At 47.6% G+C, this 27,999-nt stretch overlaps 1 protein-coding gene across 26 annotated transcripts; it reads left to right on the top strand.

Moving 5' to 3' along the window:
- On the top strand, positions 1–27,910 carry TPM1 (tropomyosin 1). Of its 26 annotated transcripts, none has more exons than XM_064267442.1 (10): positions 4–215; positions 935–1,060; positions 13,644–13,777; positions 15,788–15,905; positions 17,326–17,396; positions 17,652–17,727; positions 18,701–18,763; positions 19,264–19,333; positions 20,740–20,818; positions 22,266–22,462. In XM_064267442.1, the coding sequence occupies exons 1-10, from the start codon at positions 102–104 to the stop codon at positions 22,267–22,269; spliced, it is 855 nt and encodes a 284-aa protein (XP_064123512.1). In that variant the 5' UTR covers positions 4–101; the 3' UTR covers positions 22,270–22,462. The 26 variants fall into 26 exon arrangements, with proteins under 26 accessions (XP_003418385.1, XP_064123512.1, XP_064123520.1 ...); XM_064267447.1 differs by lacking the exon at positions 22,266–22,462 and adding an exon at positions 1,247–1,372 and having other exon boundaries at positions 10–215; positions 20,740–20,822; XM_010598026.2 differs by lacking the exon at positions 17,652–17,727 and adding an exon at positions 18,166–18,241 and having other exon boundaries at positions 11–215.
- Positions 27,911–27,999: the final 89 nt, after the last annotated feature.

Below are 27,999 nucleotides of genomic sequence, written 5' to 3'. Positions count from 1 at the left end.
AGCCGGCGGCTCAGCGCTCGCACTCCGCCTCTGCCGCCCGACCGCGCCTTCGCCTCGTCCCCCGTCCTGCCGCAGCCCAGGGGCCCCTTGCCGCCGCCGCCATGGACGCCATCAAGAAGAAGATGCAGATGCTGAAGCTCGACAAGGAGAACGCCTTGGATCGAGCCGAGCAGGCGGAGGCGGATAAGAAGGCCGCTGAAGACCGGAGCAAGCAGGTCGGCGCCTCCCCGCTGTCCGCGCCCCAGCGCCGGCGGCGCCTTCTTCCTGGCGACCCCCAGGCGGGGAGACCCGGGGGCGGTCAGGGGCGCGTCTGGGATGGGAGATGGGAAGAGCAAGGCTCGGCCTTCCTCTAACTTTGTAGTCGCTTCTCACGTTCCCCTCGCCGCCAAGTAAATTCAAGTCCTAGAGGCCATTGATTCTCAGGAGTGGGGAGCCCTTGGCGGGGGGCGGGGAGGGTGACCCAGGCCCAGGGGCTGGAAGGAAGGGCAGGGGAGGGGGGGGTCTGGTCCTGAAAGTGTTAGAAGTTCTTCTGGACCCTTGACTGGGGACTAGAGGACCTGGAACTGGGATGGAGACTTGGAGGAAGAGGAGGGGGTCGCGGAGTCGTTTCCAAAGAACAAAGATGGGACAGGACCGAAGAGACGGTCCGGGGCCGGGGAGACCGGGGCGTTTTTCTGCGCCCGCAAGTTGTAAACTCGAGGCCGCTGAGACCTCGGCAGGAGTCGCCCCGGGGGAGGTGGGGGTGCTGGGTGGGCCAGCGTGCGGTTCCAGCTGGGGGCGAGAGGAGGTTACCTAGGGTCCCTTGAACCCCAACTTGGTGGCACCCCAAGCCCGGAGGGCCCCAGCCGACCGGTCGCGTGTGTGTTGTGTGTGTGTGTGTGTCTAACACCCGGTCCGTGCCGGCCGCCCGCGCCCGCCCGCCGCTGCCCCCCAGCTGGAGGACGACATCGCAGCCAAGGAGAAGCTGCTGCGGGTGTCGGAGGACGAGCGGGACCGGGTGCTGGAAGAGCTGCACAAGGCGGAGGACAGCCTCCTGGCCGCCGACGAGGCCGCCGCCAAGGTACCCGGGGCGCGCGGCGCGGCGCGGCGCACGAAAGGCTAACTCTGTCTCTTTCTCTCTCCCCCTCCCTGTCTCTCTCTCTCTCTCCCACTGTCCCTGTCTTTCTGGTTCTGTGCACCCACACCCCTCCCCTGCGTCACGCTGCCTGCTGCACCCCCCTCCCCGCCCCCCACGGCGAACTCCCAGCTGGAAGACGAGCTGGTATCGCTGCAAAAGAAACTCAAGGGCACTGAAGATGAACTGGACAAATACTCCGAGGCTCTCAAAGATGCCCAGGAGAAGCTGGAGCTGGCTGAGAAAAAGGCCACGGATGTAAGTGCACGAAACACTGCCTCCCGCGCCTCCTGCCCTTGTGGCCACCCAGGGGCACTGCAGGGGCCAGGGCAATGGAGGAGGGTCACCTCTTCCTGCTGGACACCCGCACACATCCCTGCCACGCCCGGAGCATGAAGGCCGCCTCCGGCTGCTGCTGCACACACATTTAAATTTCATCCATTCCTGTCTCTCTTTTTCTCCCTCTTCTTTCCCCGCCTGGGGGTGGACAGGGGTGGGTGGAGAAGCTGGGAGAATAGAGCAGCTAAAACTGGACTCTGGAGGTGGACCTTGCCTCCCTGGTGGCAGAAAAGCCCTGAGGTGTCATCACCAAGGTTTGTGCAAGCAGAGAAAGCCTGGTTTCCTTCCCTTTTTTCCCCTTTTCCATTGCTGTTGGGTGGGAAGGCCTGGTTTGGGGTGGTGGGTCTAGTCAGGGTACAGAGGGCCTGGCCCCTCAACTGAAATAATGTCATGGCACAGTACTATTACTTAGAAGGCTGAGCTTGATGGTGGAGCCAGGAGACTTGAGGCCTCCCATCTTGCTAAGGAAGCCGTAATCCAGCCCTTAAGATCTGCCTGGGAAGATGATACTTGCTTGGGTCTGCAGTCTGAGGGCACTGGATCCAGAAAGTAAGCTGGGAGTTATATATAGCTCAGTGCTTTATATGGTATAGTGAGCTAGCTGCCCCCTGCCCCTCCTGCTCACCCCACCCCCACCTGTCAGCCCTCTGACAACCACCACATAGTTTCAGGGGTGATGCAGCCACTGCTAAAGCTCAGACAAGCACTTTGTCCAGTGCCCTCTGGAATCTTTTTAACTGAAGCACTTGCCTCATCTGCCATGAAAAATCAAGCCAAGCATTACATTTCCAAAGGACAGACTTCTTTTCACACTGTTAGCTTCCATTCTAGGAGCCAATTAAGCCTAGAGGCTCGATTAGGAAAGAATTCCTTAGGAAATGGGTAACAATCCCAAGAATTTATGAGCATCAGGGAAAGCTGTGTCCAGTCTGACCCACTTCAAGTGTATGGGCGGAATCTTTTTGTTGAGTAGAATGCAAATTACCAGAGGGCCTGGGGTCTCCAAATCAGTAAAGGTTGTTTGTGGTTTGAAAGGCTGGAAGCGTATCTCTGGGTGTACTTTGTAAATGAGAATCCAGACATAGGACACTTAGAATTTGATGAAAAGAAACTCTCAGTAAAAATCAAGGTGCCTGGAAAAGGGGGCTTGGGGAGACACTGATTTAGCAAAAACCTTTAAGTTATAAACTACCTGGCTTTAGAAAAAGAACCAAAAAACAGGCATAATTCTGTGCCCATTTTGCATAATGCAGATCAGTATCTGCTTTGTATATGGCTCTATGGAGGATGCCTGTCTCCCCCAAATTCTCCAGCAGGACGCTTATTTCGCTTTTTCAAAAGAGCCGCTGATAGATCAAGGAGAGATATTCCTTATAAGGAAAAGAATGCAGAGAATTTGAAAATAGCCCAGTGAGACTGAAGGCAAGAGAAGGAGAAAAATGCTACTACCATTCTTAGGAGGGGGGGAGAATAATTACAGTAACTATGTAGCGCTATCATATCATTATTGAAAAGCCTTGTTTAAGGGAGTATGGGAATGGGGTGAGGCAGAAGTGGAAAAGAGGATATTAAAGCCAGCTGTGGGGGCAAGGCTAGCAAAGGGGGAGCTTCTTAAAATGAGTTATGGCTCTTTTTTCCTCTGGAAAACTCTCCCTAAATGGGGCACACTTTTTTGGTAGTATACTGATGCTCTTCCCCTTTGAGACACTTTGGGTGATTTGAAACCTGTAGGTATGTTGAAGAAGTTTATAAAGAAATATATTTAGAGGGATTCCTGAATAGTAAAAATAGTCAAGACTCAAGGAGGAAGAGACAAATGTCCCTAGAGAAAGGGGAGGGGTGGGAGAGGTCAGCTTCCTGAGGTAGAATCATATTACACATGGGATTAGGATATTTCACAGTCAGTACTCACCAGTGCAAAAACATTTTTCTATAAATCTTGTCTTCTGCTAATTTACCTACATACTTTACAAATCCTTGTCCAGAAGTGAGCTCTTCCTAGCCTGTCTGTATATGAGTTGGTTGTCATTGAGTTGCCTCGACTCATGGTGACCCCAGGCACAATGGGATCATACCATTGTGATCCATAGGGTTTCTGTTGGCTGGTTTTTCTGAAGGAGATTGCCAGGCCTTTCTTCCTCTTCTTAGCCTAAAGGGTTGTAATTCAGGTGGTAGCCTACCTGATGGTTTTATGTTGAATTTTTTGTTGTTCTTCCTAAGTAGTCTCACGGGAACTGAGGGATCTCTTTCCTCTTTGGTTCCCAGCCCCTTCCCTAATAAGTATAATGTATCTGATATTTGCATTATCTGTAGATCTTCGGAAACCCTGGTGGTGTAGTGGTTAAGTGCTATGGCTGCTAACCAAGAAGTCAGCAGTTCGAATCCACCAGATGCTCCTTGGAAACTCTGAGGCAGTTCTACTCTGTCCTATAGGGTCGCTATGAGTCAAAATCGCCTCAAGGGCAATGGGTTTGGGTTTTGGTAGATCTTCACTTCCTAGTCATTCTCACTCTTATCTAAGCAAAATCACCAGGGGAGTTTTTCAGCCCCAACCTGTAGGCTGTACTACAGACCAATTAAATCAGACTCCCTGGGGGTGGAACCGGGGCATGGGTATTTTTAAAGACTCAGGTGTTGCTAGTGTGCAGCCAAGGCTGAGAACAATTGTCCTAAACTCTTGTATAATGACATCAGCATGAAAATGAACTCACCTGAAACAGACCTTCCCAGGTGTTTGAAATGCAGGACATTACATCACTAGTTGGCTAACTTAGAACATTTGCACATGTCCAGCAGCTTCCCTGGCTCCTCGTGAGGACCCCAGTTACCCACTCCCGCCACCCTAATTGTTGGAGGCCCACAGTCTGTGCAGGTCAGGGAGGACCAGTAACCTCCTGGCCTGACCAGATGAAGTGTGTCAAAAGAAAGCGAGAGGCTCCACCTACAGGATGTGAGGGCTCATGCTGGCGTTGGTGTGTCTCAGCCGAGTCTGTGAGAATGCCATAGAATATGAGTCAGGCAAGCAAAGGAGCTGTTAGGGCTTTGGAGGAAGAGGACAGGGTTTGTCAAGCATGTTTTTTTTCTTCAGTATCCCTACGCTTAAACACATTAGGAACGGACTATAAGGGCCTCCTGTGAGAAAGCTGAGGAAAGAAAGCCCTGAGACAAAGAAGGCATTTTAAAGAGCAGCCCAAGGGGATAATTTGCTAAGGATGGTTCCCAAGATGGTGTCCACTGGTGGCTTTCATCCTGCTGTAGCCAGGAGCGTTCTCGTAGGATTCGGTGGCCTTCCATGGGGTGCCTTTAACAGCATCCCAGTTCAGTCCAGAATCGGTCAGATGGCAGAAGGCTTCAGAGGCAGGTCTAAAACCAGAGATTATAACTAGAAAGGGCTCTTGATTGGATTACCAAATCTATTCTTTTATGAAAGGAAAGTGAATCCCAGAGACGTTGGCTTGCCTGGAATCACACAGCTGGTTGCCAGCCCCAGGCTGACTCATAAGACCCAAACCAAAAACCAAACCGGTCGCTGAATTGATTCTGACTCACTGTGACTCCATATGTTTCCGAGTTTTCTCTGAAAACCTCCCTCCATAGGGCTTTCGATGTCTGTGGTCTTTTGGAAGTAGATCGCCAGGCCTTTCTTCTGAGGTGCTCTGAGTGGATGCAAACTGCCAGCCTTTAGGCTAGAACCACCAACCTTTCGGTTAGCAGCCAAGCTTGTAAGGATGTGCGCCACCCATCGATTCGTGACTCCAAAGAGGGTGCCTGCATATTTATTGATTACAGCTATCATTTGAGTTATTAACTATGTATGAGGTTTTCTGCTAAACGCTTTACGTATTATTTCATAATCCTCACAGCCGTCCTATGGGGAGGGTACTAATATTATCCGTATTTTTACAGATGAAGTCCAGACAAGTCAAGTTTGCCCAGTCATACATCCAGATTCAAGCCTAGGAAGACTGCATTTAGAACGGGAGGGTTAACCACTCTGCAATATATGCTTGTGATATTCACTTAGGGAGCTGGGGGCACGGGTTGCTGTGATTAGGATCTCGTGTTCTTTACATACGAGGAGCAGTCCCCGCAGGACACATTGCGCCCCCAAGACGCAAGCTCTGTTTCTCTCCCGGGCATAGGGAATCCCCGGCTCCGGAGCCGAGCGCTCCCGCGGCCAGCAGGCGGCGCCATCGCCCTCAGCAGCCAAGTCCGTTATCCAGGGTCACCCCGGCGCTGGGGCAGGACGCTGCGAGTGGAAGTGAAAACTCTCCTCTGGTGCCCCCCACCCCGGGCAGGGCCCATGCCGCCAGGTGCCCCAGCAGCGCCCCGGCCCCGCAGCCGCGAGCATGCGCAGTGCCCCCGGCGGGCTGCCAACTCCGGGGTCCGCGCCCCGCCCGCCAGTGCCCGCCCCCGCGCTCGCGCTCCAGCCTGCGGTTCGTCCGCGCCTCCCGGAGCCGCGCTTCCGGCCGAGCCTGGGCCGCAGGGGGCGCCGCGGGCGCGCGGAGGGCTTGGGCGGGGCGCACGGCGGCAGCAGCGACGGGCCGGAGCGCAGCAGCCGGCTTCTCCGCGCAGCCCGCCCGCCCGCCGCCGGCCGCGCCATGGCGGGGAGCAGCTCGCTGGAGGCCGTGCGGAGGAAGATCCGGAGCCTGCAGGAGCAGGCGGACGCCGCGGAGGAGCGCGCGGGCAGCTTGCAGCGCGAGCTGGACCTCGAGAGGAAGCTGAGGGAGACCGTAAGGGACCCACCCCACCCACCCGGCGGCGCCCCCTCCCCCGGGAGCCCACCTGCCGCCGCCGCCACTCCTGGAGGCGCACCTGGCGCACCTGGGCCAGCTGGCGTCGGGCTCCGGGGAGGGGCCCTGCCGGCTCTCTCTGCCCTTCCTTTCCGTCTCGCTGGTCTGAAGCAAAAGCTCCGAGGGGAGGCAGGGGTGGTGCTGAGAAGGTTCTGGAAGCAGCACTTTCCCGGGAAAGGACCCTGCTTCCTGGGTGCTGGCGTGCCGCCTCGGCCCTCGGGTCCCCCGGGATGTGCACTTGCCGCTGCTGGCACTGTTTGCTGTGAGCGTGGGAAGCGGGGAGGTCCCTCCTTTTGGAAATCGTTTTCTTTGGGAAGGGGCTCTGGCAGGTCGTCTGTGAGGGGCTGCTGGAGCTTGGGGCCTGGGGATGCTAAACTGCCATCTGCCTTGACGCCCAGGTTTCCTGGGAGCCTGTTTCCCTGTGGGGTGTGAGACATGACAGCCAGGTTGTGACGGAAGAACTGTGTAGCGTGCAGCCTTTTACCTTTCCCTTTCTTAGCCTTACTTCCTCCTGAGTCTTCTTACACAGATGCATACCGGTATTCCTTTGTTACCGAGGCTTGAAAAAAAGTTGGCTAAGAGTCAGCAATTACTGAGTGTATTCTTTTACCAGCTTCTCTTTCCCCGTTGTTGAATGCAGTACCTGGCTTCCTTCCTTTCTCCTAAGGCAAATGTATCAGGAACAGGATTTCAGAGGCAGCTTAGGTATTTGATATTTGTTTATTTTGAGCGTCTGTGTTTTAAATCAGGATGCTCAAACACCTTGGGAATTTTATGCCAAGCAATAATATGGTATCCAGCTGTGCTTAATACAAGGGGCTGTTCTGGGTTGAGTAAATCGTTCTGTTTAGATAATGTTTGTAATGGCAGTAGGGCTGGCCACAGAAACGGAAAGACCTGTTTTGCATGAAATGCGCAGAAGCAAACGGGTCCTCCTAAGAGGAGGGCCTGACTAGAAGAAGCTTCAGACATAGCACAGACCCAAAAGGACTAAGGAACCTGACAGGCAAAAGATCATTTTCCTCATTTGCTTTAGAGGACAAGTCAGCGAAGATCTCACGGTTGTCTCTGTACTTGGCTGGGGGTTAAATTAATTCTGACCCTCTCTGACTGACTAGCAGCTGCCCTTGAACCATGAGAACAAATAAAACAGAATGGATAAGAACAAGAACTCTGGATCTTGGCTGCTAAAGTTTAAATCCTGGATCCCCTGCTTACTAGCTGTGAGACCTTGGGCAAGTTACTTAACCTCTCTGTGCCTCCATCCCCAAACTTGAAAATGCAGGTAGTAGTAGCAGCGCCTGCCTGTTAGTGTCTGAGGTTTAGAGGAGGAGTTAGTGTGTGTGCAGAGGTTACAGTGGTGCCTGGCACAGCAGTCAGTGCTCTGAGTGTCAGCAGGTATTAAAACTTCATGGCACTTGGCATCACTAATTCCTTCATCTTAAAATATTCCATTTGGAGGATTTCAATCAGCAAGTGTTTTTGGAACTTGAGCGGAGAGAGGAAGTGGGCAGACTGGAAAGAGTGTTTGATGGGCCGAGGTGCTCTTAGTGGTGGAAGTCAGGAAAACTCCCCTCAGCCTAGGAACATGGGCATGTCTGACGTACAGAGGAGAGCCTTTGATTGACTCCTGGCATAGTGATTGATGTTAGGTGCCGAAGATGCATTTAGAAAACTCACTTTTTAACTTTTACATTCACCTTTTATTCAGTGATCATTTTTATAACCCTACTGGGCCTGTGCCAATTGGCTAAAGACAATGCTTTCATTCTTTTCAAAGCATTATAGTTAAAAGTGGCTCAAGTAGATGCATTTTTTTTTTTTTAAAGTAACTTTTGAAAGCAGTCTGTTCGGATGATCGGATGCAGAACTTAGTGACGCAACAAGTTAGGACTGGGTCAAGCCACTGAAGGGAGAATTCCACACTCAAGGTTTTTCCTAACTTCTGAAACTGGAACTCCAAGGTGGCTAATTTAAGGTGCTTTCTTGGTAGTTGTCAGACTTTAGTTTGGGTTGTGAGTTAAATTAGCAGTGATAGTTTCTCTTGGCAAGCAGCGGTAAAAGTTTAGTGACAAACTTACGAGCCACTGCAAAAAATAGTTGCCTGTGGAGTTGGTCTTAAGTTCAGATGTGCTGTAGTTAATAGGTGTAATAAGCCAGTGCTTACCTTCAAAAGAGCAGCCTTCCCTTTTTTCCTCCTGGTTTGTTTTTCCAAGGCATGTGGGCCCTTCAAAAGATTGGAATGGGACTGCTTTGCATGCATAATGGTTGATTCTAGGTCTTGTGACCCACTAGGGTTTTGTTTGTTTTTTGTCATTATTTAAAAAAAAAAAAAAAAAAAAGTAGCCAAGAAGGAACCAATCCTCCTTTCTGGGTTTGTTGTTGTTAGGTGCCAGAAGTTGATTCCGACTCATAGCAACCCTATAGGGCAGAGTAGAACTGCCTCATAGGGTTTCCTGTACAGGTTCTAGCCGCCAACCTTTTGGTTAGCAGCTGAGCCCTTAACCATTGCACCACCAGTCCTCCTTCCTTTCTGGGTAGTTCCCAGCAAACAAGAATTAAAGTTGCAGCCAGCAGGATTGTGATAATCGTGGGAAATAACCAGTTTGCAAAACTTGCCAGCCTTTTCCCACTTTAGCTGTGGTGCGTGTTTCTGGAACTGGGGAGAAGAGTGCAGCCTGTGTTTGCCTGGCGCTGTCAGGCCGGCTGGAACCGGAATGTATGTGCTCAGTCTCCACGTTCACATGTAGGCCAGGCAGAGGCACTACAATGCCCTGTTCCTGTCCACTTTCCCTCATGACACAAATATGCCTTGTAAATTATAGCTGTGGCACAGATAGCGAAGGTTGTGTTTATCTGTTATCCCTGGGAGTGCCCTTTAATGTCATCACTGTTTTTTTTCCCCTTTCCTTACCATATAAGGCTAGAAGTGTAGTTTGGCCGTACTCACTTGGTCTTACACAGCAGATTGGGTGAAACCCTCAGAGTATAAGCACAGTTTGCATGAAATAAAAGGCCCAGCCTTTGATCATTCCGTGTTCCACTCTGCCAGGCAAGACTTTTGGAAACATATTCAAGAGGATTGATTTTTTTAGGATATCCTATTATTCTCCTACCAGTATTTCATCTTTGGAGTCTTAACTGGAATACTTTTTTTTTTTTCTTTTTTAAGTAAAAGTCGTTGCTATTTTTAATTTATTTGTGTTGGCTAAAACATCTGGTTTTCATAAAAACCTAGGCCTTGTGAGTTTTTTTTTTTTTCCCCCCAAGCCTGATCTGGAGTGTTATTTTGCTGTAGTGGGGCAGATGGCCTGCCCGCGTTTCTGTGTGGTAGCCAGGACCTTACTGGGGAGAGGCAGGAGTGGTGGGCCGAGCACTAGGTGGTCGTTACCAAGGTCCACAGGAGCACGTTGGTAGCCTTTACCATCCAGCAGTCTCTTTGCTGAGACACAATAGCAGTTTTGAACTGAAAGAAACAAGCCTCCCAAACTGAAAGACTTAAGTGGCAATATCAACACACAGGCCGTTGTCAGAGGAACGCTAACCCACATGCCTAGGAGTAATGGGGTCTTGACCTTCCCCTAACGCCTTGGTGTTTGTAGCTGCTTTCAAATAACAGGTGGTCATGGGGCTGTGAGCTTCTACGAGGAGAGACCGGTACTTAAGACAGCCCAGGTGCTGGGATGCAGGTACTTTAGGATATAGCTAAATAGGCTAAGAACTCAGAGAACGTATATAGGAAATAGAAGCTGGTGAAGGTAAGACAGCAAAATGAATCAGGAGAAAGAGAAAAAGAAATATCCTTCGTTAAACTAAGGAACCACACAATCGAGATTAGACCAGTGTCATAGGGCCTGAGGAGCCTGGGTCCAGGGCTTTCCCAGGGAAAGCTTACTTAGAAATAGATGCCCCAGACACCACTCTCCAGACCCAATTTTAACCTACCAGCACCTGTGCCCACCTGTTCTGCTACCTCTGGGGCAGCAGGCATTGGCAAATAAGTGAGCTCCCTGTTAGCCATTCATGGTAGTTTGTGGAGTTTTAAATCGTATACCTGCGTTATTTTAGAAAGGATGGAGATGACTCATTTAGTGGCTGGCATTCAGTACCGTGGCCCTTCTCCTGGACCTAGTGAGGGTCTGTCCCTAAGGCCTGTCTTTCAGTTGGAGTTTGGGGAAGGGAGGGTAGTGGAGAACCTCCCACTCTGACTTCAGAAGGGGGGAAGAGACCAGGGGTGAGAACCACCAGTTCCAAGGCTTCTGGGGTGTTCCAGGAGGCCATGGGGAGAACAGAGGAGAGCCAGCACACTGGAGCCAGAGCCCTTGGATATTCTTCCTGTCTCCCACTGACGGCTGTGTGACTGAGTGTACTTCAGCACTCTGGGCCCAAGATCCCTCCTTCTTCTCTTTTAAGGATGAGCTAGATAACTGGTTCCCACAGGATTTGCCAGCTTCTCAGAGTAGGGGTGGGGTGGGGTTTGGAGGGCGTGGGTTGCTTACTTAGAGAGCAGCTTCCTGCCCTCAGACCTCCCGAATCAGTCTCAAGGGATGATGTCTGGCGATTGTATTTTTAATAAACATCTCCTAGTTGATTCTGGGAGCCCTGGTGGCCAAGTGGTTAAGGGCTACAGCTGCTAAGCAAAAAGTCAACAGTTCAAATCCACCAGCTGCTCCATGAAAAGCCTGTGGGCAGTTCTCCTCTGTCCTGTAGGATTGCTATGAGTCAGAATCGACTTCACAAGGCAGTGGGTTTTGGGAGTGGAGTTGACTCTGACGCCCAGCCAGCAGTGGGAACTGCTAACGTGAATGGTGCCTAGGGACTCTTCCCATTCTGAGGACCTGTGGCGGCTCCCCAGGTCGGCCAGGTGCCCCCAGGTCCGCTCTCTGTGTGTGCCAGCCCTGCATTTGTGCTCCCAACTGGCTCCTAGACGCATGTCTCCATGTGGAATCAGTGCTTGGATGCTGTGAACAAGGCCCTGCTGCCTGGTGCTCCTATAGGACACAGCCCCTGAGGTCACAAAGTCTGGGCTTCTATAACACGCTTCTGTGGGAACGGGTGGGGGTCATTTATAAAACAGCTCTCTGCTGAGCACCGAGGCAAGAGCTGAAGGAGAGAAGGGTTAGAGTGGGGTGCAAGAAAAGACACAGGTGGATATCGGGGAGGCTTTTCAGGTAGGGAGAGCCCCTGAGCAGAGGCAGAAACAAAATGGGGTGCTGTCTCCTTACCCTCAGTGTGTGGCGGTCTGGGGAGATAGACCAGATTTTCATCTAAAGGGCTATTTCTCTGAGGTGTCAACAGTCTTCCTCCTGTGAGTACAAAGTCCTCAAGGTTTGCGCCCGTATCTGAAGGAGAACAGGGAACTTAGAACTTGGTGGCTACAGAAATGTTTTGAAAACGTTGTTGACGTTTCTCTACTGGTGGCAGCACCTGTAATGAGGATATTTGCCTTCATATCTAAAAAAAAAAAAAAAAGACAAAAGAAAAATACTTTTGAGTGCTTGATCTAGACACTATATAGAGTTTTGGGAGTGGTTTTTGTTTTATTTTTTGGTGGGGCGGGGCTTGTTTTTCCTGGGCTTACAAAAGGATTAAAATTTTACTGGAAATGGAAAATTTAGAAAAACGACAAAATCGACCTAAATCATACCCTTTATGTCTTTGTCCTTCCACTTTTTTTTTTTTAAAGCAGAGCTAATGATTTTTTTTGAAGATAGGTCGCCTGCACTTAAACTTGTTCTCCCGGTGGCCTTCACCCCGCCTCAAAAACAAACAGACAAAAACGGTTATCTGCCAGTCAGACCTAGCTGGGCCCAGTCACTAGCTGTGTGCTGATAATGATTAACTTTGTGGCCCAGCACAGTCATAAATTCTCCTCAGATTCATTTCACTTGGCCGTTTCCTTCTGGGCCCTCCTCCCATCAAGCAATTACTGCATAGTTACTTTTTGTTGAGATAAGTGTATTTAAATACTTTCTTAGCCCCTCGCCACAGTTGGAGATGCTCTGATCCCCTCTCTAACCCCAGTTAAAATTTGCATTCAAAATGTTACAAACCTACATGCAAAAAGAGCTGAATGTTCCCGTGTGCCTTGGATTCAAGGACACAATCACATAATCATAATCGCAGCCTCTCCCTAACTTTACATGCATTTCAAACTGTGTACCTTGGGTCCCTGAGCCAGGAAAGTTGCTTTTGTTTAAATTAGGTTGGTTTTTACTCACTTTGATTGATAGGCATTTACTGAGTCGATAGTCTGTGCAGGGAACTGTGATTCTTTGTACTTCAGAAGCTTACAGCTTAGTCGAAAAGACAGGGATGTATATAGAGAACAAACATGGGTCCCTAAGTATGTCTTTTAATGTTTAGAAAACTCCCAAGTGTCCTGCAAGCCCCACTGCCCCTGGATAAACTTAGGTGCAGAGTGGATGAGGATGAGGAAATGCTCACTGGTTAGTAAATTCCATCTTTCCACTTCTGTGCATAATATTTAGATGATCACCAATCCAAGTGTGTCTAATGGACCGTCACACTCGTGGAAGTGTTCTGAGGCTCAGGGAGACAAATGTTTCTAGTAGTAGGTGATCACTGCATCCCCAAGAAAGAAACATCTTAGTTCAGAGTTGGATGCCAAATGAAAAAGTATATCTGTGTTGGTTTTCTCCTTAGGAGTTTGATACTTTCCTTGTAGCAACTTTGACTTGTAAGAAATGACACTGGACTTTCTCAAAAACACTTGGGGACTTTGTGTTGGCCCTGTTCACGTGAGACCAGTTATTCTAAAGGAGTAACTAGGGGAGAAGAATGGGGAAAATTTAGTAGACTTTCTTGTGTCTCTCTATAGTGTATATATTAGAACCACTGAATTTTAAAATGTCTTAGTTCCTTTGTAAGGCTTCTTTGAGAAAGTAGCCGGGAGAAAGGAGAAATGAGACTCCTGAGTCGGATTTTTGGCTGTCGGAATCGACTTGACGGCAATGGGTTTTGATTTGGCTGTTGTCTTACATGGCTGAGCCCCGGTAAGTCTTGTGCTCTGTCTACACCCTAGGCCAGCACGAGTGAGGTGGCTGTAATGAAGCTGTCATTCATCAGTAAAGTATTGAAATCTAGAAGAAAGGAACCAAGTTGAGAGAGCGTTTCCTAACTAACATGGTCCATCTGCCCAATGAGAATTGTATCTGTGGGTCTGTATATACACACATACGGACACACACTCTGTAAATGATGTGTGAACATCTGAAAACTTCCAGGTGGATGAGGGCTTGCAACGCACTTAGAGCTAGCTCACCCCAAGGCCCAGGCTTCCTGTCTGAGATCCTGCATTTCAGTCTCAGCCGCTTCCTAAAGGCACCACCCTCACTTTCTCTCCAACTCTGAAATGCCTTTCACTCTCTGCCTAGGCTGAAGCCGATGTAGCGTCTCTGAACAGACGCATCCAGCTGGTTGAGGAAGAGTTGGATCGTGCCCAGGAGCGTCTGGCCACAGCTTTGCAGAAGCTGGAGGAGGCCGAGAAGGCAGCAGACGAGAGTGAGAGGTGAGGATGCGTCATCCAGCCTGTCTCTTAGCACAAGCCTTTCTTCCCAGTGGAGCGGGAGGGCTCCTCTGACCTTTGGGGTCTGAGAATTTCACGGTTTTTTTTTTTTGGTGGAATCATTTCCTCAGTTGATCCCAGGTACGGACTTTGTTGGTTTTGTTTGCTTAATATTAGTGGAACATCTACTGTGTACAAAGCACTTTTCTAAGCCCCAAAGTTACAAAGAAGAAAAAGATCCTGTTCCTACCCTCACGGAGCTCACCATCCAATGAGGGAAATGGATGTGTAAACGAGAAATTCCAGGGATGCATGTTGGTCTTCTCAGTTCTTCTGACCACAGAGCAAGCCTGCAGTAAAAAAAAAAGTAATTATATGTGTGTATATACCTAGATAAATGAATTATGGGCTGCCAGTTTGTTGAATAACCTAACAAATAGGTAGAAGAAAAAGCACAGATAAAACAGAAATAATGATTTGCAAAAGTAAATTGTTTTGGACTTAAGGCAGGTAAGACACACACACATACACAGAGTCAGGTACGCATGTCTTCTGAGCCCACCCCTGCTGTAACCTGGCTCTGCCTGACTTAATTGCTCTAAGATTCCGATTTGTGGTGGTAAAGGAAGACCACTGTTGACCAGAGCAGCACGACATACTGCAGCTTAGAAGGCGTTTTCTCATATACTCAGCTGTTCACATTAATGAGTTTGCCATATTGCATTCCAACATTCCAACAAGGGCTCCATGAGACCAGAGAGAGTACTGCTGCTTGAGGGATGACATAATTGAGCACCCTGAAGTTGTGTCTCTACCTGTGCTGTGACCAGGGCAGGTGAGCACAGTCAACCATTATGTCTGTATTTTCATCTGTTCCCACATATACAGTTCAGGCTTTAGGATTAAAATAGCTTTTTAGCTAAAGTTGTCAGCTCACTATTCATTGCTGCGTATCGTTTCTTCTCTAACCAAGAGTTTTGGGATTCTTTTAAGATGACTAGCCATTTCTGACAGCATACACACAGCACTGCTTTCCTGGCTGACTCCTTCCTGAGATACCCTTGTTAGCGAACCTGAAAGGCAGTCTGTTAATGTTGCACTTTTGGAGTAAAAAGGAATTTAGAGATCATTTAGGCCAAATGAAAAACCAGGGCTTGGAGACGGAAGTGGCTTGCCCAAAGTCTCACAGCTAATTTGTAGCCCTGTCAAGACTAGAACTCAGGTCTCCTAAGATATATTCTAGTGCTTTATCAAAAAATAGTGGTTTACTTATCTTACTGCCTACTTAGACTTTGGTAAATGAATCCCATTTTAACATGACTTGTTGTTCCGCAAACGTGTAATGTATCACAGGTTAATTAACACTTTATAGAGCGTAACACCAATGCAGGAGAACCCTAATACACATCGGCTTAGAAGATCTTGTCAGTCCTGTCTCCCAACACCTGTTTTATAAAGGATTCCGTTAAGAGCAAAACTCAGTTTCTTATCTGAAGTATTAGGTTGAACTATATGAAACTGACATTTTTACAGATCTGAAATGGCCACATGTCAGCAATTTCATGTGGTTTGATCTAATAGTTTTGTGGCTCTAGCAAAAGAGGTACATGAAGATAAATTTCCTTTTCTTCTAGCTCTAGTCCATTTTCAGGTTGAAGCTGCCCACCAGGAAAGGGAAGAAATCACAGTATTTGTTTGGCAAGCAGAGCCTGTTGGCTTTTCCTGTATCCGTGCCTCCCAGATCTGGATGGAATGCTAACATGTTACCTTTCATTTCCGATTAGATGCACCAGTACCCAAACCGAGATTTCATTCATGGTGAACAGAGAGAAGCGTGTGTCTTTTCTCTGCCTTCAGCTCTGGAAAGTGTTGCTTCATGATTTGGAAAATAAAAGTAGCTTTGTGCTCTGTTTTGGTCTGCCGTCCCATGGAGCCTCGCCTACCACAGCAGTGCAGTGAGTCTGTGGAGTTTGACTCTAAATCTTGGGTTTTCCCACTTGTCCTTCCTTTCAGAGGCATGAAAGTCATTGAGAGTCGAGCCCAAAAGGATGAGGAAAAAATGGAAATTCAGGAGATCCAACTCAAAGAGGCCAAGCACATTGCTGAAGATGCAGACCGCAAGTACGAGGAGGTCAGTTCCTGGGGCCCAGCGCCTCGTGGATGCCCCACCAGCGACCTGGGTGCGCCAGGGAGCAGTGCCCAGCCTTGCATTCCTGAGAGCAGTGGTCTGCTTCCATGGCAGAAATGGGTGGCTTTGAGAAGGAGGGTTCCTTTGCCTCCGGCAAGTGGTTTTTATGTGATGCTACTAGGGGATCCCAGACTTTCATGAAGCCAGTCAGTAGCACTGGGAAAGACCAAAGCTTTTTTTCCCCTGCAAAGAGGTAGGACAAACGACCTTTGGCCAGGAGAAGGGAGAGGTGGGACTCTTGTGTCTGGGGGAAGGATCTTCTTGCATTATCACAGTGCAGCAGGTCTTCTGTCTGATTGACCATGCAGCAGTCCTGTTCATGCAGTTGCTGGGTGGATTCATGGAGACCATTTTCTGCCCTTCTCTCTTGCAAGGGCGGTCGAATCCCATAACAAACACAGGTTGATGGGTGAGTCAGCACCTGTCATGTCACCATCAAAACAACCTCCTGTGGAATCAGAGCCAATGTGACTGTTAACGGCTTTAGTTTTTTGTTTATTGTGTCAGATCGTGGCTCCCCTGAAACAGCATTGACCCTCCACCATCATCATCAGCTCCAGGTTAACAATATGCCCACATTTTATTGTACTTTAGATGAAGGTTTACAGAACAAGCTAGCTTCTCATTAAACAGTTCCTACACGTACTGTTTTATGACGTGGGTTACCAACCCCACGACATGTCAGCACTCCCCCTTCTCGACCTTGGGTTCCCTGTTACCAGCTTTCCTGTCCCCTCCTGCCTTCTAGTCCTTGCCCCTGAATGCCCACTCATTTTGAACTGCCTCAGAGGGCCACTTATTTTCTCAGGTTCTGTCTTCCACGGAACACAAATGACTTCATTAGCCATCTCGTCAACTTACACTGGCTTTCCTTCTCCTCCATCAGCTTTCTCCACCTCCTCCGCAAAAGGAGGTTGATGAACAGAGCTCTGAATTGATGGCGCTTGTCTTAGGGTTATTTTCAGCAGCTTCTCAGCTGCGCGCACCTTCTCAGCTTAACATGCGCTGTGTCTCATCCTGCTGCTGTGTCGGAGACAGTGGCTTTTCTATCTCTCCCTCTTCCTTTGGTCTCTCGCTGCTGTGTAATTAATTATCTGCAGACTTGACCCGGGTCAATCGGACTTAAAATCAAGACTGCCGGGTCGTAACTTACCGCTCTGGGTCTCATGAGTGGAAGCCTCTGGTTTCCTTTCTGTTGGCAACTCTTGGTGAGGCATTACCTCTCTCCAGTCTGCAGGGAAGAGAATCCTCCTGGTTGTAGACAAGAAGCCATAGGGGCTGATGGACTCGGCCCCCTCCTCACACCACCACTCCTGCAGTTTTCAGGCCCCATGATGTGTGTCTCGTGTTTTTCCCACTGCAGGTGGCCCGTAAGCTGGTCATCATTGAGAGTGACCTTGAACGTGCAGAGGAGAGGGCTGAGCTCTCAGAAGGGTAAGCGGGCCCGGTCCCAGGAGGCTTTGTGTGGGGTGCTGCAAAGCAGAGACTAAAAGCATGACCGTCTGGCAGCTGCACATTTACCTGTTCCAGCTCCGGGCTCCTCTGTGCTCGTTTGACTCAGATGAGCCACAAGATGGAACCCAGAGGACTTGTATGGGGTGTCTGTGTGTGAATGCGTGCGTCGCTGCATGTCTGACCTGCACACTGATTTTGAGAATGGCCTTGTGCATTTCCTGTGTCCACTAACAGCCAAGTTCGACAGCTGGAAGAACAATTAAGAATAATGGATCAGACCTTGAAAGCATTAATGGCTGCAGAGGATAAGGTACTGATGGCTCATGTGCGGGTTTCAGGTTTAACTGCAACCCAGACGTCTCTTAGCTTCCAATGTCTGCTAGTCCGCATAACGACTGTGCCTTCACTACGCCGTCTGCTGTCTTACATCCTGCTTTAGGAGCTTCCTTTTGGTCCTTTATGCTCCTTTGTTTTTTCCTTCACAAATGCTCTCTGGTGCAGCCACAAAAGAAGCCAAATTATCACACTTCAGAGTTACTGGATTCCGTCACCCTGCCTTCTGCTGTTGCAAGGTTGGGGGACAGCGTCCATGCAAAATTGAGCATGTTAATACCTGGTGATTTGGCTACTTGAAGGCAGCCCTTCATCTCTAGGACTTGGTTTTCATTTTTTCCCACCCCTCTCCTTTTTCTCTCCTCCTCCCTTTGGCCTGTCTCCCACCCTTTCTGCCTCTGATCGAAAACGTTAGCAAATGTGCCGAGCTTGAAGAAGAATTGAAAACTGTGACCAACAACCTGAAGTCACTGGAGGCTCAGGCTGAGAAGGTAGGCCAGGAGCATGGTGTCGGGGGGAAAGGTATCTTTTAAAAGGTGCTCAAAAGAGGCCGCTTCTTCTCTTCTACGGCCCTGCTGATGAAAGCAACAGTCCTGTAGGCATTTTGGTAAATGGCAACCTTTCAAGGTGATTTCCTGATGGTTGTTAGATAACAGATCCTTTTTTTTTTTTTAAATAGAGAATGTCTTTTCTGTTGGATGTGTGAGTCATCTGCAGTAATTTAATTTAGACCAAATGCCAAATGGATACGTTATCTCATTCCTCTCCCGTGTAAAACAATAGGCAAGAAAACAGAGAACACATTGTAGGGAGCCATTTAATATCAGAGGTTCCCTTACCTTTGAAGTGATCTTGAACATCTGTTGGCTGGGGTGGCGCTGTCTTTCTATGAGAAGACATGCGTATAGAATGAGCGGCGGCTGACATCTGGATGCTTTTTCTAATTACAGTACTCGCAGAAGGAGGACAAGTATGAGGAAGAGATCAAGGTCCTTTCTGACAAGCTGAAGGAGGTAATATGAGAGAGTTTTGGAGATGAAGTCAACTGCGTATTCAGTGAGTTTGTTTTGATGGAGATGGTCAGAGCTTTTCATTTTAAAGTTGAGCTGATCCAAGTCAAGACTATTCAAAGGTTGGCTTAGAGTCAATGTCTGGTGCCATCTACTGTCTCCCGCAGTCTCCTTGTATAGGTGCTGTGCTTGATTTTCATTCTCTAGTTTCCCCTAATACTTGTTTAAAAAAAAAAAGAAGTTACTCTCGGGTTGATTCTGACTCATGCCGACCCCATGTGTGTCAGAGTCAAATCGTGCTGCACAGGGTTTTCATCGGCTGATTTTTCAGAAGTAGATTGTGAGGTCTTTTTTCCTAGGCACCCCTGGTTGGACTTGAGCCTCTAACCTTTCAGTTAGCAGCCAAGTGCATTAACCCTTTGCATCACCCAGGGACTCCCCATGTACTTGTAGCTACTGGACATTTAAAATGTCCCAGTTTTGACTCAGTTAAATCATTGCAGGCTGAGACACGGGCCGAGTTTGCAGAGAGGTCAGTAACTAAATTGGAGAAAAGCATTGATGACTTAGAAGGTAAGATCTTAAGTTTTGTTTTTAATTTAATCTTTATGTTTGAATATTGATCGACCTGACAAAGTGATTTTATACTCCACATGCACCCAGCTTGATGGTGCTTCTTCGCTCTTGCACATTCCTCCTGCCTGTCCTCTGGGGTTCTCTCTCTGTGACTCTCAAACTCTTGGACCCGAGTCCTCTGCTTACCAGGTGACTGGTCAGCGACCAGATGGGGCCCGTCTCTTTGTAACAGCAGATGCCATCCAGCTTTACTTCCTGCTCTGCAGAAGTATGGCAGGCTTAGCTCTCGTTGTGAGCAAGGTGGTTGTAGGTGAGAGGGACTCATCTTTAGTGACCTTTCCCTGTTGTCAGAATGGTGTGGGCTTGTTTTTAGACACATCTGGTCTTAATCCAGATAATCATTTCTGAGTTATTATCTTAGCGAAATGTTCTATGTCCTGAAGGGAGGAGGTGGCCAGTAGGACATTGTGTTTTGAGATTACGCTTATACATTTCACACTTACGATATTTCAGTATTATTTTGGTAACACCCACTCTATCTCACGGAAATCCTAAATGTCAAGCTCTGAGGCTTGTGAAGGGCCCACTGTGAAAAAGAAAGTAAAGTGCATATAATATACACACCATAGGCAGAAGCGGCCAGAGAAGGGACTGGTGCAAATAGATAAGGTAGTAGAGAAGAGAGAATGACAGAAGTTTGCAAAATAGTCTGCCAAAAGGTAGCAAAATTTGAAACTGTCATCGCTGCAAAAATAAAAATGTAGATTTGCTACAACAAGGCCATAGGAAGTGTGGTTTTTATGCCTCCTTGGACCAGTCAGCGATGGGGCAGCTTGGGTAAGAAGACCACAAGGAGTAGTTTAAATGAAACTCAGAAATCGATATCCCAGAGGTCTAGTTCGTTCAGGAAGTCTATGGTTTGAAGGTGGATCCAGATAAGGATTATAGACTGTAGTCACAAATTGCTTCTTCCAAAACACTGCCCTTGGATGTATTTTTTCCACTGTTTATAGCTGCAGGTGCCTGACGGCCGACTCTGGTGTAATTAAAATATAGCTCCATGAAAGAAAGATGCTCCATTACCCGTCTAGGAGACAGTCTTCTGTGGTTTTGTTCAGGGCCTAACATGGCCTGTTGATATGCCTACCATATTTGTTATGATTTTCATATTAAGTCTTTCTCATTTTATTTTCTAATGGGTTCTTTTTGTTTTTGTTCCAATTTATTTTAAAAACAAAACGCACGCCTCCTGCATTGGCCACCTGCTGCGGCACCACTTCCTTCATGCATTGCCCTTTTCTTGCTGCTGTGTCGGGATGGTGCCCGTGCCACCCTCACTCACCCTCCATCTCTTGGTCACTCTCCATGTCCTTGCACCTCTGCCTTCCACTTCCTGGTCATAGACGAGCTGTACGCTCAGAAACTGAAGTACAAAGCCATCAGCGAGGAGCTGGACCACGCTCTCAACGATATGACCTCCATGTAAATGTTTATCCACCCTGCCTGCTCACACCGCGCCCTCACGCTAACACAAGGCACTCAGCACTGCTCCTCCTCTGCCTCCGTGATCTCCATCTGTATGCCCTTCTGTTCAGCCTCCTATACGATCTAGCTCAGTCGGGGTGTTTTCACATTCTACTCATGAGGACCAAGTAGATTAAACCTGTCTGTCCAGGTCGTTTTCCTCTCAGAGTCCGTTTATTTTATAACCTCTGAGTTAGATTGTTCCCACCCAGCAATGAACTGGAATATGAACGACCTTGAGCACTATCCTTTTTAGGAAATAAAACGAGGCGCAAATAAAATTAGAAGGTGGCACAAATGGTTCTTAGGAACTTCCCAAGAAATATCAAAACTGGTTTCCTAAGATTCATTAAATATGGTCATTTTCATAAAAGAAATATAAATTTACGGAAACCCTAAAGGGCCAGGTTACCGAGGACCTGCGCAGAAGGCAGTTGGGATGATCCAGTACAGCCTGAAGTTTGGTGCTGTAAAAGATCACCTCTTGCTTGCTTCTGAGAATTCTAAAGAGGAATGAACTCTCCCCTGGGTAGCCAAACCTTTAATTTTCTGTGTTTGTGTAATAGAAATTAAAATGTCCACACAAACACATACCACAACCCAGGTCAAAGAAACAGGAAGTAAAACACAAATTATACAGTATGAAGTTTGGAGTTAATGCCCCAGGTTTTCTGCTGTGGGGCAGTGGGATTTGGAGTAGATGGTCTTGTTTTCATGCACACCTAACTTACTAACCAAATTTAAACATCGATCTTACTCTGCCTCTTTACATTCTAACCTGGAATGTTCCACGGAGAGTTAGTCCTTCTAACAATATCACACTGAATTCCCTTGAAGCTGGAACTTCCTTCTCCAGGCCCACCTGTCATCCCTTTACCCATACAGGAAGGTGGCAGCTTGACAAGTATGGTGTGTGCCCAATGTTTTGGAGCTTATAGCATCTCCACCCTTAAAGAAAAGAAGTCCCCTTAGAGACATGGCTGTCACCGCGGAGACTAGAGAAAACTCCACCTTCTCTTACCTCCCTTGTAACTGAGGGGTGGATCAGATCACATGTCTCCAAGGCTTTTCCCAGTGCTAAAAACGGGGCCATTCTATGGGAAAAGCCTGAGCAGCAAGTAAGATTAAATATTCTGAAAAGTGGGCTTAGCTTAAAATGTGTTTTTAAATTCTGCTCATGGGTCATCTTAGAATGAACCTAGACCCAAAGGGGCCTATAATGGCCTCAGGTGCAGACAGGTGGGCAAGGCTGGCCACCTGCTCACAGGTGAGCTGGTTGGTCATGGTGTTTGCATGGCTGCTTCTCACCTGTGTTTCAAGCACTGCTCTCCTCTGTGTGGTTTTCATTTCTCTCTTTCCATTGTGCCACTTTTTTCTTTTTCTCCCACCTTTTATCTTCTCGCAGATAAGTTTCTTTGCTTCACTTCTCCCAAGACTCCTTCATCAAGCTGGATGTCCCACTTCTCTGAGCTCTGCAGGTTGTCTCTGCTCCAGCTGACCCTGGTCCTTTCTTTAGCGTCCTGCCTTAGGGCCGGGTACGCAGTGTGCTGTCCCCTGTACAGACGCTCTTCCTTCAGTGTAAAATAAACACTACCGAAGCTATTTCTGTTTGCTTTTCTTTTTACTTCTTATTTATTGACATTTTAGTTTCAACACTGAATAAAGCTACAAAGCTGCTTTATGCATATAAAGGGTCATTTTTGGTGGCTGCTTTTCCCCCCCCCCCCTTCTCATTCTGAAGATTGTATGTTAATGTCAAGAGGGCAAAGTGAAGAGTTTCTAAAGCAGTGGTTCCCTGTGGAACTTTTAAGAAATACCCATGCCCTGGCCCCCTCTCAGAGTTCTGGTCTCCAAGGTGAGAGTGAGCCCGGGCATTGGTGTTTAGAGGGTCACGTGGTTCTGGTATGCAGTCCGGGCTGAGAACCACTGCAGGGTACATGGCTTGTTGGGGTCGGAAGACTGGTTTGAGCAGTGTCTCCCCTATGCCAGAGGTTTCATTTGGGGTGTGGGGACCCCTCTGTGTTGATGACCTGTTTGAGCATCAGAGAATATGGTTAACTAATGAAAGACTCGTGATGACTGGCTTCGGAGCCATCCCACGTTGTTAGGGACTTAGGCATTGAGAAAAGCGGGAAAGACCTTTGATTCAAACAGTTGAACTGCTGAGCATCCTTTTATAGCACAAAGAGTTAAAATTTTTTAAACGCATACTCATTATTCAGCCACCTTCACCTTGATGGTGACGGTGAAACCCTAGATGTCAGGTTTATTAGGTGTTTTCTTCATTTGTAGAAGTTTTTGAAGTATAGCCGTTAAAGTTGATTCTGATTGTTTTGTTTTTCCTGAAAAGCATTTGGTTGAAATTGTTCAGAATAGTTTATTTTGTTTGGGTTTACCTATTTCACTTCACAAGCAAGAATGAAGTGATTTTTTTTTTCTTTCCAAAGCACGCATTTTAAAATTGGAACTTGAAAATGACATGACACCTGTTTCTTCATTCCCAACATTTCTCTGTCCTCAACACCCTGCCTCCATTTCTCCGGTGTTTTAAATATGGGTCGTCTTTATTTGTTTTGTGTGTAGTTTGTTTTAATCCAGGAGAGCTACCACTATATCAAATAAATTTGGACAAACTCAGAAAATAGTGTCATCCACTCTACAAAGACTTCAGAGCAGAGAGAAGATATTTTTCATATGAGAGCTGTGAATTAAAGTATTTTAGTAGTGATATAATAGATTTTTAAAAATCTAGAATCTGGACAGTGTCTCCCTTGAGAATAAGGATTCCTATACTTCCCCGTTTTTCTTCCACCTGCTTTTGACCATGGTGGCCACCTTGTTCTTTTTTAAATTCAGAGTAGTAGAAGTGTGCCTTCGCTGGGTAATCCTGCTTCCTCCTGTCGACAAAATGACAAGTCAGAAAGTTCTGCCTAACACACGTTCAGATAATACTAGAGGCAAACCCTTCCTGAGACTGTCACACATTCTGTAAGTCCACTGGACAAGGGGAGATGATAAACTGATGGATTGGGAAGGCAGGTCGGGAGCAGCCCAAGAATGTGTGGGCGGACAGGAGGATCAGCTAGCAAGTTGAGTTCACCAAGAAATTATTGGAGCCCAGGCTTCTAGTTCAGAGAGCCAGGCTGCAGCTGTAGCTGCAGGAGCCTCGGTTGGACCAAACCAAAAGCGTTGCTGAGTCTGAGCGCTAGGGGCCCAGAATGTCATCTTCCTTAAAGAAAAATAAGGTAAAGGCTAAATCAGTCTTGAGTGGAGATACATGCTGGCGTTGCTGCTTGAGTTGGGTAACACACACTGTGTATCTTAGCTGGACAAGAGTTCAGAATTTGCACCTGTATCCCGGCGACTAGGGAAAAAGCCAAGGAGGTTAGTTCTGCTGCTTCCTCCTGTTGAAAGAAGGCCCATGCTTTCCACTCCCCAGGTGGTTTGCTGTAACCAAGGAGACTTTCTAAGGGCACAGGAATGGAGTGCAGGGTGCCTGGCAGCCCTTCCATGGGCTAGCTGTGGTTGACAAGTCTATTTCCCTGTGATCCTAAATTCGAGTCTCCCTTGACTTGGTGGAGCTTTTTGTTTTTTCATTTAAAAGGTCGATTGACCACAGCTCAGGGTTGAGTCAAGGTTCTGCCTTATATGTTTTTTAGCTGTAAAAAAAAAAAATTTTTTTTTTTGAAACCAGTGTCTGGTAGTCATCTCCAGATTTTGCCCTTCATCTTGCTGGTATGCCTGTACTTAATAGGGGCTTCTGCAGAAATCCAAAGCTCAAAACCAGAGCTCCGCATGTTTCATAATTCTGGTAATGGAAGCACCCAATCTCCTCTGCACACAGGGCCCGTTGCTGTGATTCAGGGCCTGTCATTTGACATTTTTAATGAACACAACATCTCTTAGGGAACCCAGAGAAACCAGTTGCTTCCAGACTTACCTGAAATGCCGTCTTTATTTCCCAGGAATCTCTTTCATGAGTAATTCAGTCTTGCCAGGAGCAGACCAGCTTTGCATGTGGAGCCCACTAATGGCCTTTTTACTTCAAAGCCATTTTTTAAATTTTCCCTGATATTTTAGATTCCATTGAGGCAGGGCCTTGAACCAGTTCATTCCTTGTTAAAATGTAGATTGTAATTCAGTATATCTGGGGCAGAAATGCAAATTCTCAGCAGGGGGTCAGATTGGAATGAACCCCAAAAAATTCAATGCAGCAGAAATAACCCCCTCTGAGTACTACCTCATCTCATAGAGACCCTATAGGACAGAGCAGAACTGCCCCATAGAGTTTCCAAGGAGCGCCTGGAGGATTCGAACTGCCAACCCTTTGGTTAGCAGCCGTAACACTTAACCACTACGCCACCAGGGTTTCCATTGCTATGAGTTGGAATTGACTTGACGGCACTGGGTTTGGTTTGGTTTTAGGTTTGGGTACTACCTGCTGGAAAGCCTGCCCTCCATGAGTGGAGATAAAAGGGGCTCTGGAAAGAGGTAGGCTGAAACAGAGAGTCGAACTTTAACCAGAGGGTCGAACTTTCACTGTAAGATCTCCACTGAGTCCTAGCCAGAAGGGGGTGACCTGCTGGGCTCACCTCCAGCCCTGCCTCAGGTCCCAAGACTTTCCAGAAAGTGCATTCGGCTCACTCCGCAAAGTGGTTCTGTAGTGAGGTTCAGTGAGGTACAAGAACATTGACTTTCTCGTATCCTATTGCTCCTTTTTTCTCCCCTCCCCACCAAGAGGGAAAACGCTGACCCCTTCCTAAGTTCCCTAGGCCTTTTCCCGTCCATCCTCCCCGAACATGGGACAGATGACCATGAGGTAAGAGTAAATTGCTCACCAGTGACCAGCGGCCACCCCGCCCGAGGAATCTGTGCTCTGTTTGTTGACTCCTCTGACTCTGGCTAACCTCTCTTCTTCTGCCTCTTCTTTTCTGCTAAACTGCTTGCTGACCTGTACAGATCAACTCTACCAGCAACTTGAGCAAAACCGCCGTCTAACTAATGAACTAAAGCTGGCCTTGAATGAGGATTAAGCTTAAGGGTGAAAGAACTTGGTCTGAATTCTAGGAATGAAGCCCACATGCAGGAAATCTAAGACCACCTTACCTTCACCTCATAGGGCAGAGAGCAGTGGCTTTCTGCAGCAGTGTAAATGAGAGGAATCGGCCAAAGGCTGGCCTTGCCTACATATCCCTCCTTACACCTGGAATAATTAAGTGCTCTCTAATCCCCAAACAGCTTTATGCTAAAATGCTTATAGTATATACACGGTTAAATGTTTATAACATTCAGTTCAGCACTCCGCTTTGCAAAAGCAGGTCCTCTTGTTTGAACTGATCCATAGTGAGGACCATGAAAAATGTATTCCATTTCCCAGAGAACTGTGAGTCCTGCTTTGAGTAGAAAGCCAAAGCTGAGGGGGTGTGTGTATATATCTATTCATATTCCATATTCATATCTTCTCAAAGTGTGGTATACTGTTTGAAGTATGATTAAATGTACCTATGCTTGGGCAGATAGCTTTTGAAAACAGGAGCTCATGTCAGAAGTCCTGGTTGTCTGAAAGGTATGCATTGTTCAGTCTGACGGTGGTATGGAATATTGTTGAAATGTCATGCTGAAAATACATAGAACACTATAAGAATATTCAGAGAATGTCCTAATGAAATGTGCATGAAACATGTTCATAATCAATTCTTTTTTTGAATGAGCAACAAAAATAAATCATTTGAAAAGTTGTCAGAAACCCTCTTCACATCACCCTTGTTTTCTGTGAGGTTGTGTTCCAGCACAACGCCTGGAACCTGTAACTGTCTGTAACTCAGCTGTCTGCTGTTGCTAATGTGCCCGTTTGTATAACGGTGCTTGGAGCTGTATTGTCGCCTTTCCCAGTTCCCATGGCACCCAGTCAGTGAGCCTGCACCGAGCGCCGCCTGCATTTATTAATTCGCAGAGTGGGTTGCTGGTGAGGCTGCACCTGACGGCCCTGTGAGACCCTGCCGTGCCCGTGGTCTCCTCTGGGTCAGAGGCACTGCCCCTTCCTAGGTCCTTGTCTGCAAATGATTCGTGTCTTGTGAGCATGCTTAGTCCCATGGTCTCATGCTGTGTTTGCAATTGATAGTTGCCTGCCTAGTGTGCAGACCACCATCGTGTCCAAGTGCAGCTATTCATGACTGAATTTTCTAATCCCACCACAGAGAAAGTGGCTCATGCCAAAGAAGAAAACCTTAGTATGCATCAGATGCTGGATCAGACTTTACTGGAGTTAAACAACATGTGAAAACCTCCTTAGCTGCGACCACGTTCTCTCGTTTTGTTTCTGTTGTTCCTTGTTTTGTTTTGAAAACACCTGCTTGCCATGAAACCCCTTCAGTGCATTTTTACTTACCTTTACCACTGTCACAGAAACAGCCGCGCGATACCAGCTACATTGGGGGGCGGACAACACAATAAAAGGGCAAGCCCGCATCAGGGCGACGATTTAAATGTGCCATTTCCTGGGTTGACGTTGCCACACTGTGTAGAGAGGTTAGCAACACAGTATGCTTAGTCAGTCTAGAAGTCCTCACTGAGGCAGAAAGATTTCCACTCAGTGCCAACAGTACAGTCAACCTGAAGGTTAATGTTGGAAACGCAGTCAGGTGTGGATCGGTGCTACTTTAAACAGAAGGTCCCCCCGTGGCCTTTTGTTCAATATTGTACAATTTAGAATTCTGTCCAACACTAATTTATTTTGTCTTGAGTTGTACTGCAAGATGAGACTGTGCACCCTGTATGCCTGAATTCACTAAAGCCAAGGGTTTGTAAGCCCCACTGCTCTTGTAAGATCCCCGTTTCCTCCTTGTTGGCACACTGCAGCTCACGACCGTTGGTAGAATAGCCTTCCATGTGGATTTCCACTCTTTGCGATTCTCCACGTTCAAGTGAAAGATTGAGGCACAACATACAGTTGGTGAAGAAAAAGAAAACATTTTTTTCCCAAGAGTTATAACTATGTAAACATTGTATAATGATATGGAATAAAACGCACATTGTAGGACATTTTCTAAATTTGGTGGTCCTGTCATTTGTATGGTTTTGCGTTGTGAACTTGGGATCGCGGGATTGACCTCCCTTCCCCTGACAACGATTTCTTAAAA

Source organism: Loxodonta africana, chromosome 13, assembly GCF_030014295.1.
Source record: "Loxodonta africana isolate mLoxAfr1 chromosome 13, mLoxAfr1.hap2, whole genome shotgun sequence".
Classification (NCBI taxonomy): Eukaryota; Metazoa; Chordata; class Mammalia; order Proboscidea; family Elephantidae; genus Loxodonta; species Loxodonta africana.
This window is presented reverse-complemented; position numbering and strand designations above follow the sequence as displayed.

Excerpts from the sequence above, each read along its gene's own strand:
- TPM1 (XM_010598027.3), top strand. The coding sequence starts at position 102 with ATGGACGCCATCAAGAAGAAGATGCAGATGCTGAAGCTCGACAAGGAG. Across the intron at positions 216-934 it reads CTGAAGACCGGAGCAAGCAG|CTGGAGGACGACATCGCAGC; the intron begins GTCGGCGCCTCC and ends GCTGCCCCCCAG. Across the intron at positions 13,778-15,787 it reads GCAGCAGACGAGAGTGAGAG|AGGCATGAAAGTCATTGAGA; the intron begins GTGAGGATGCGT and ends CCTTCCTTTCAG.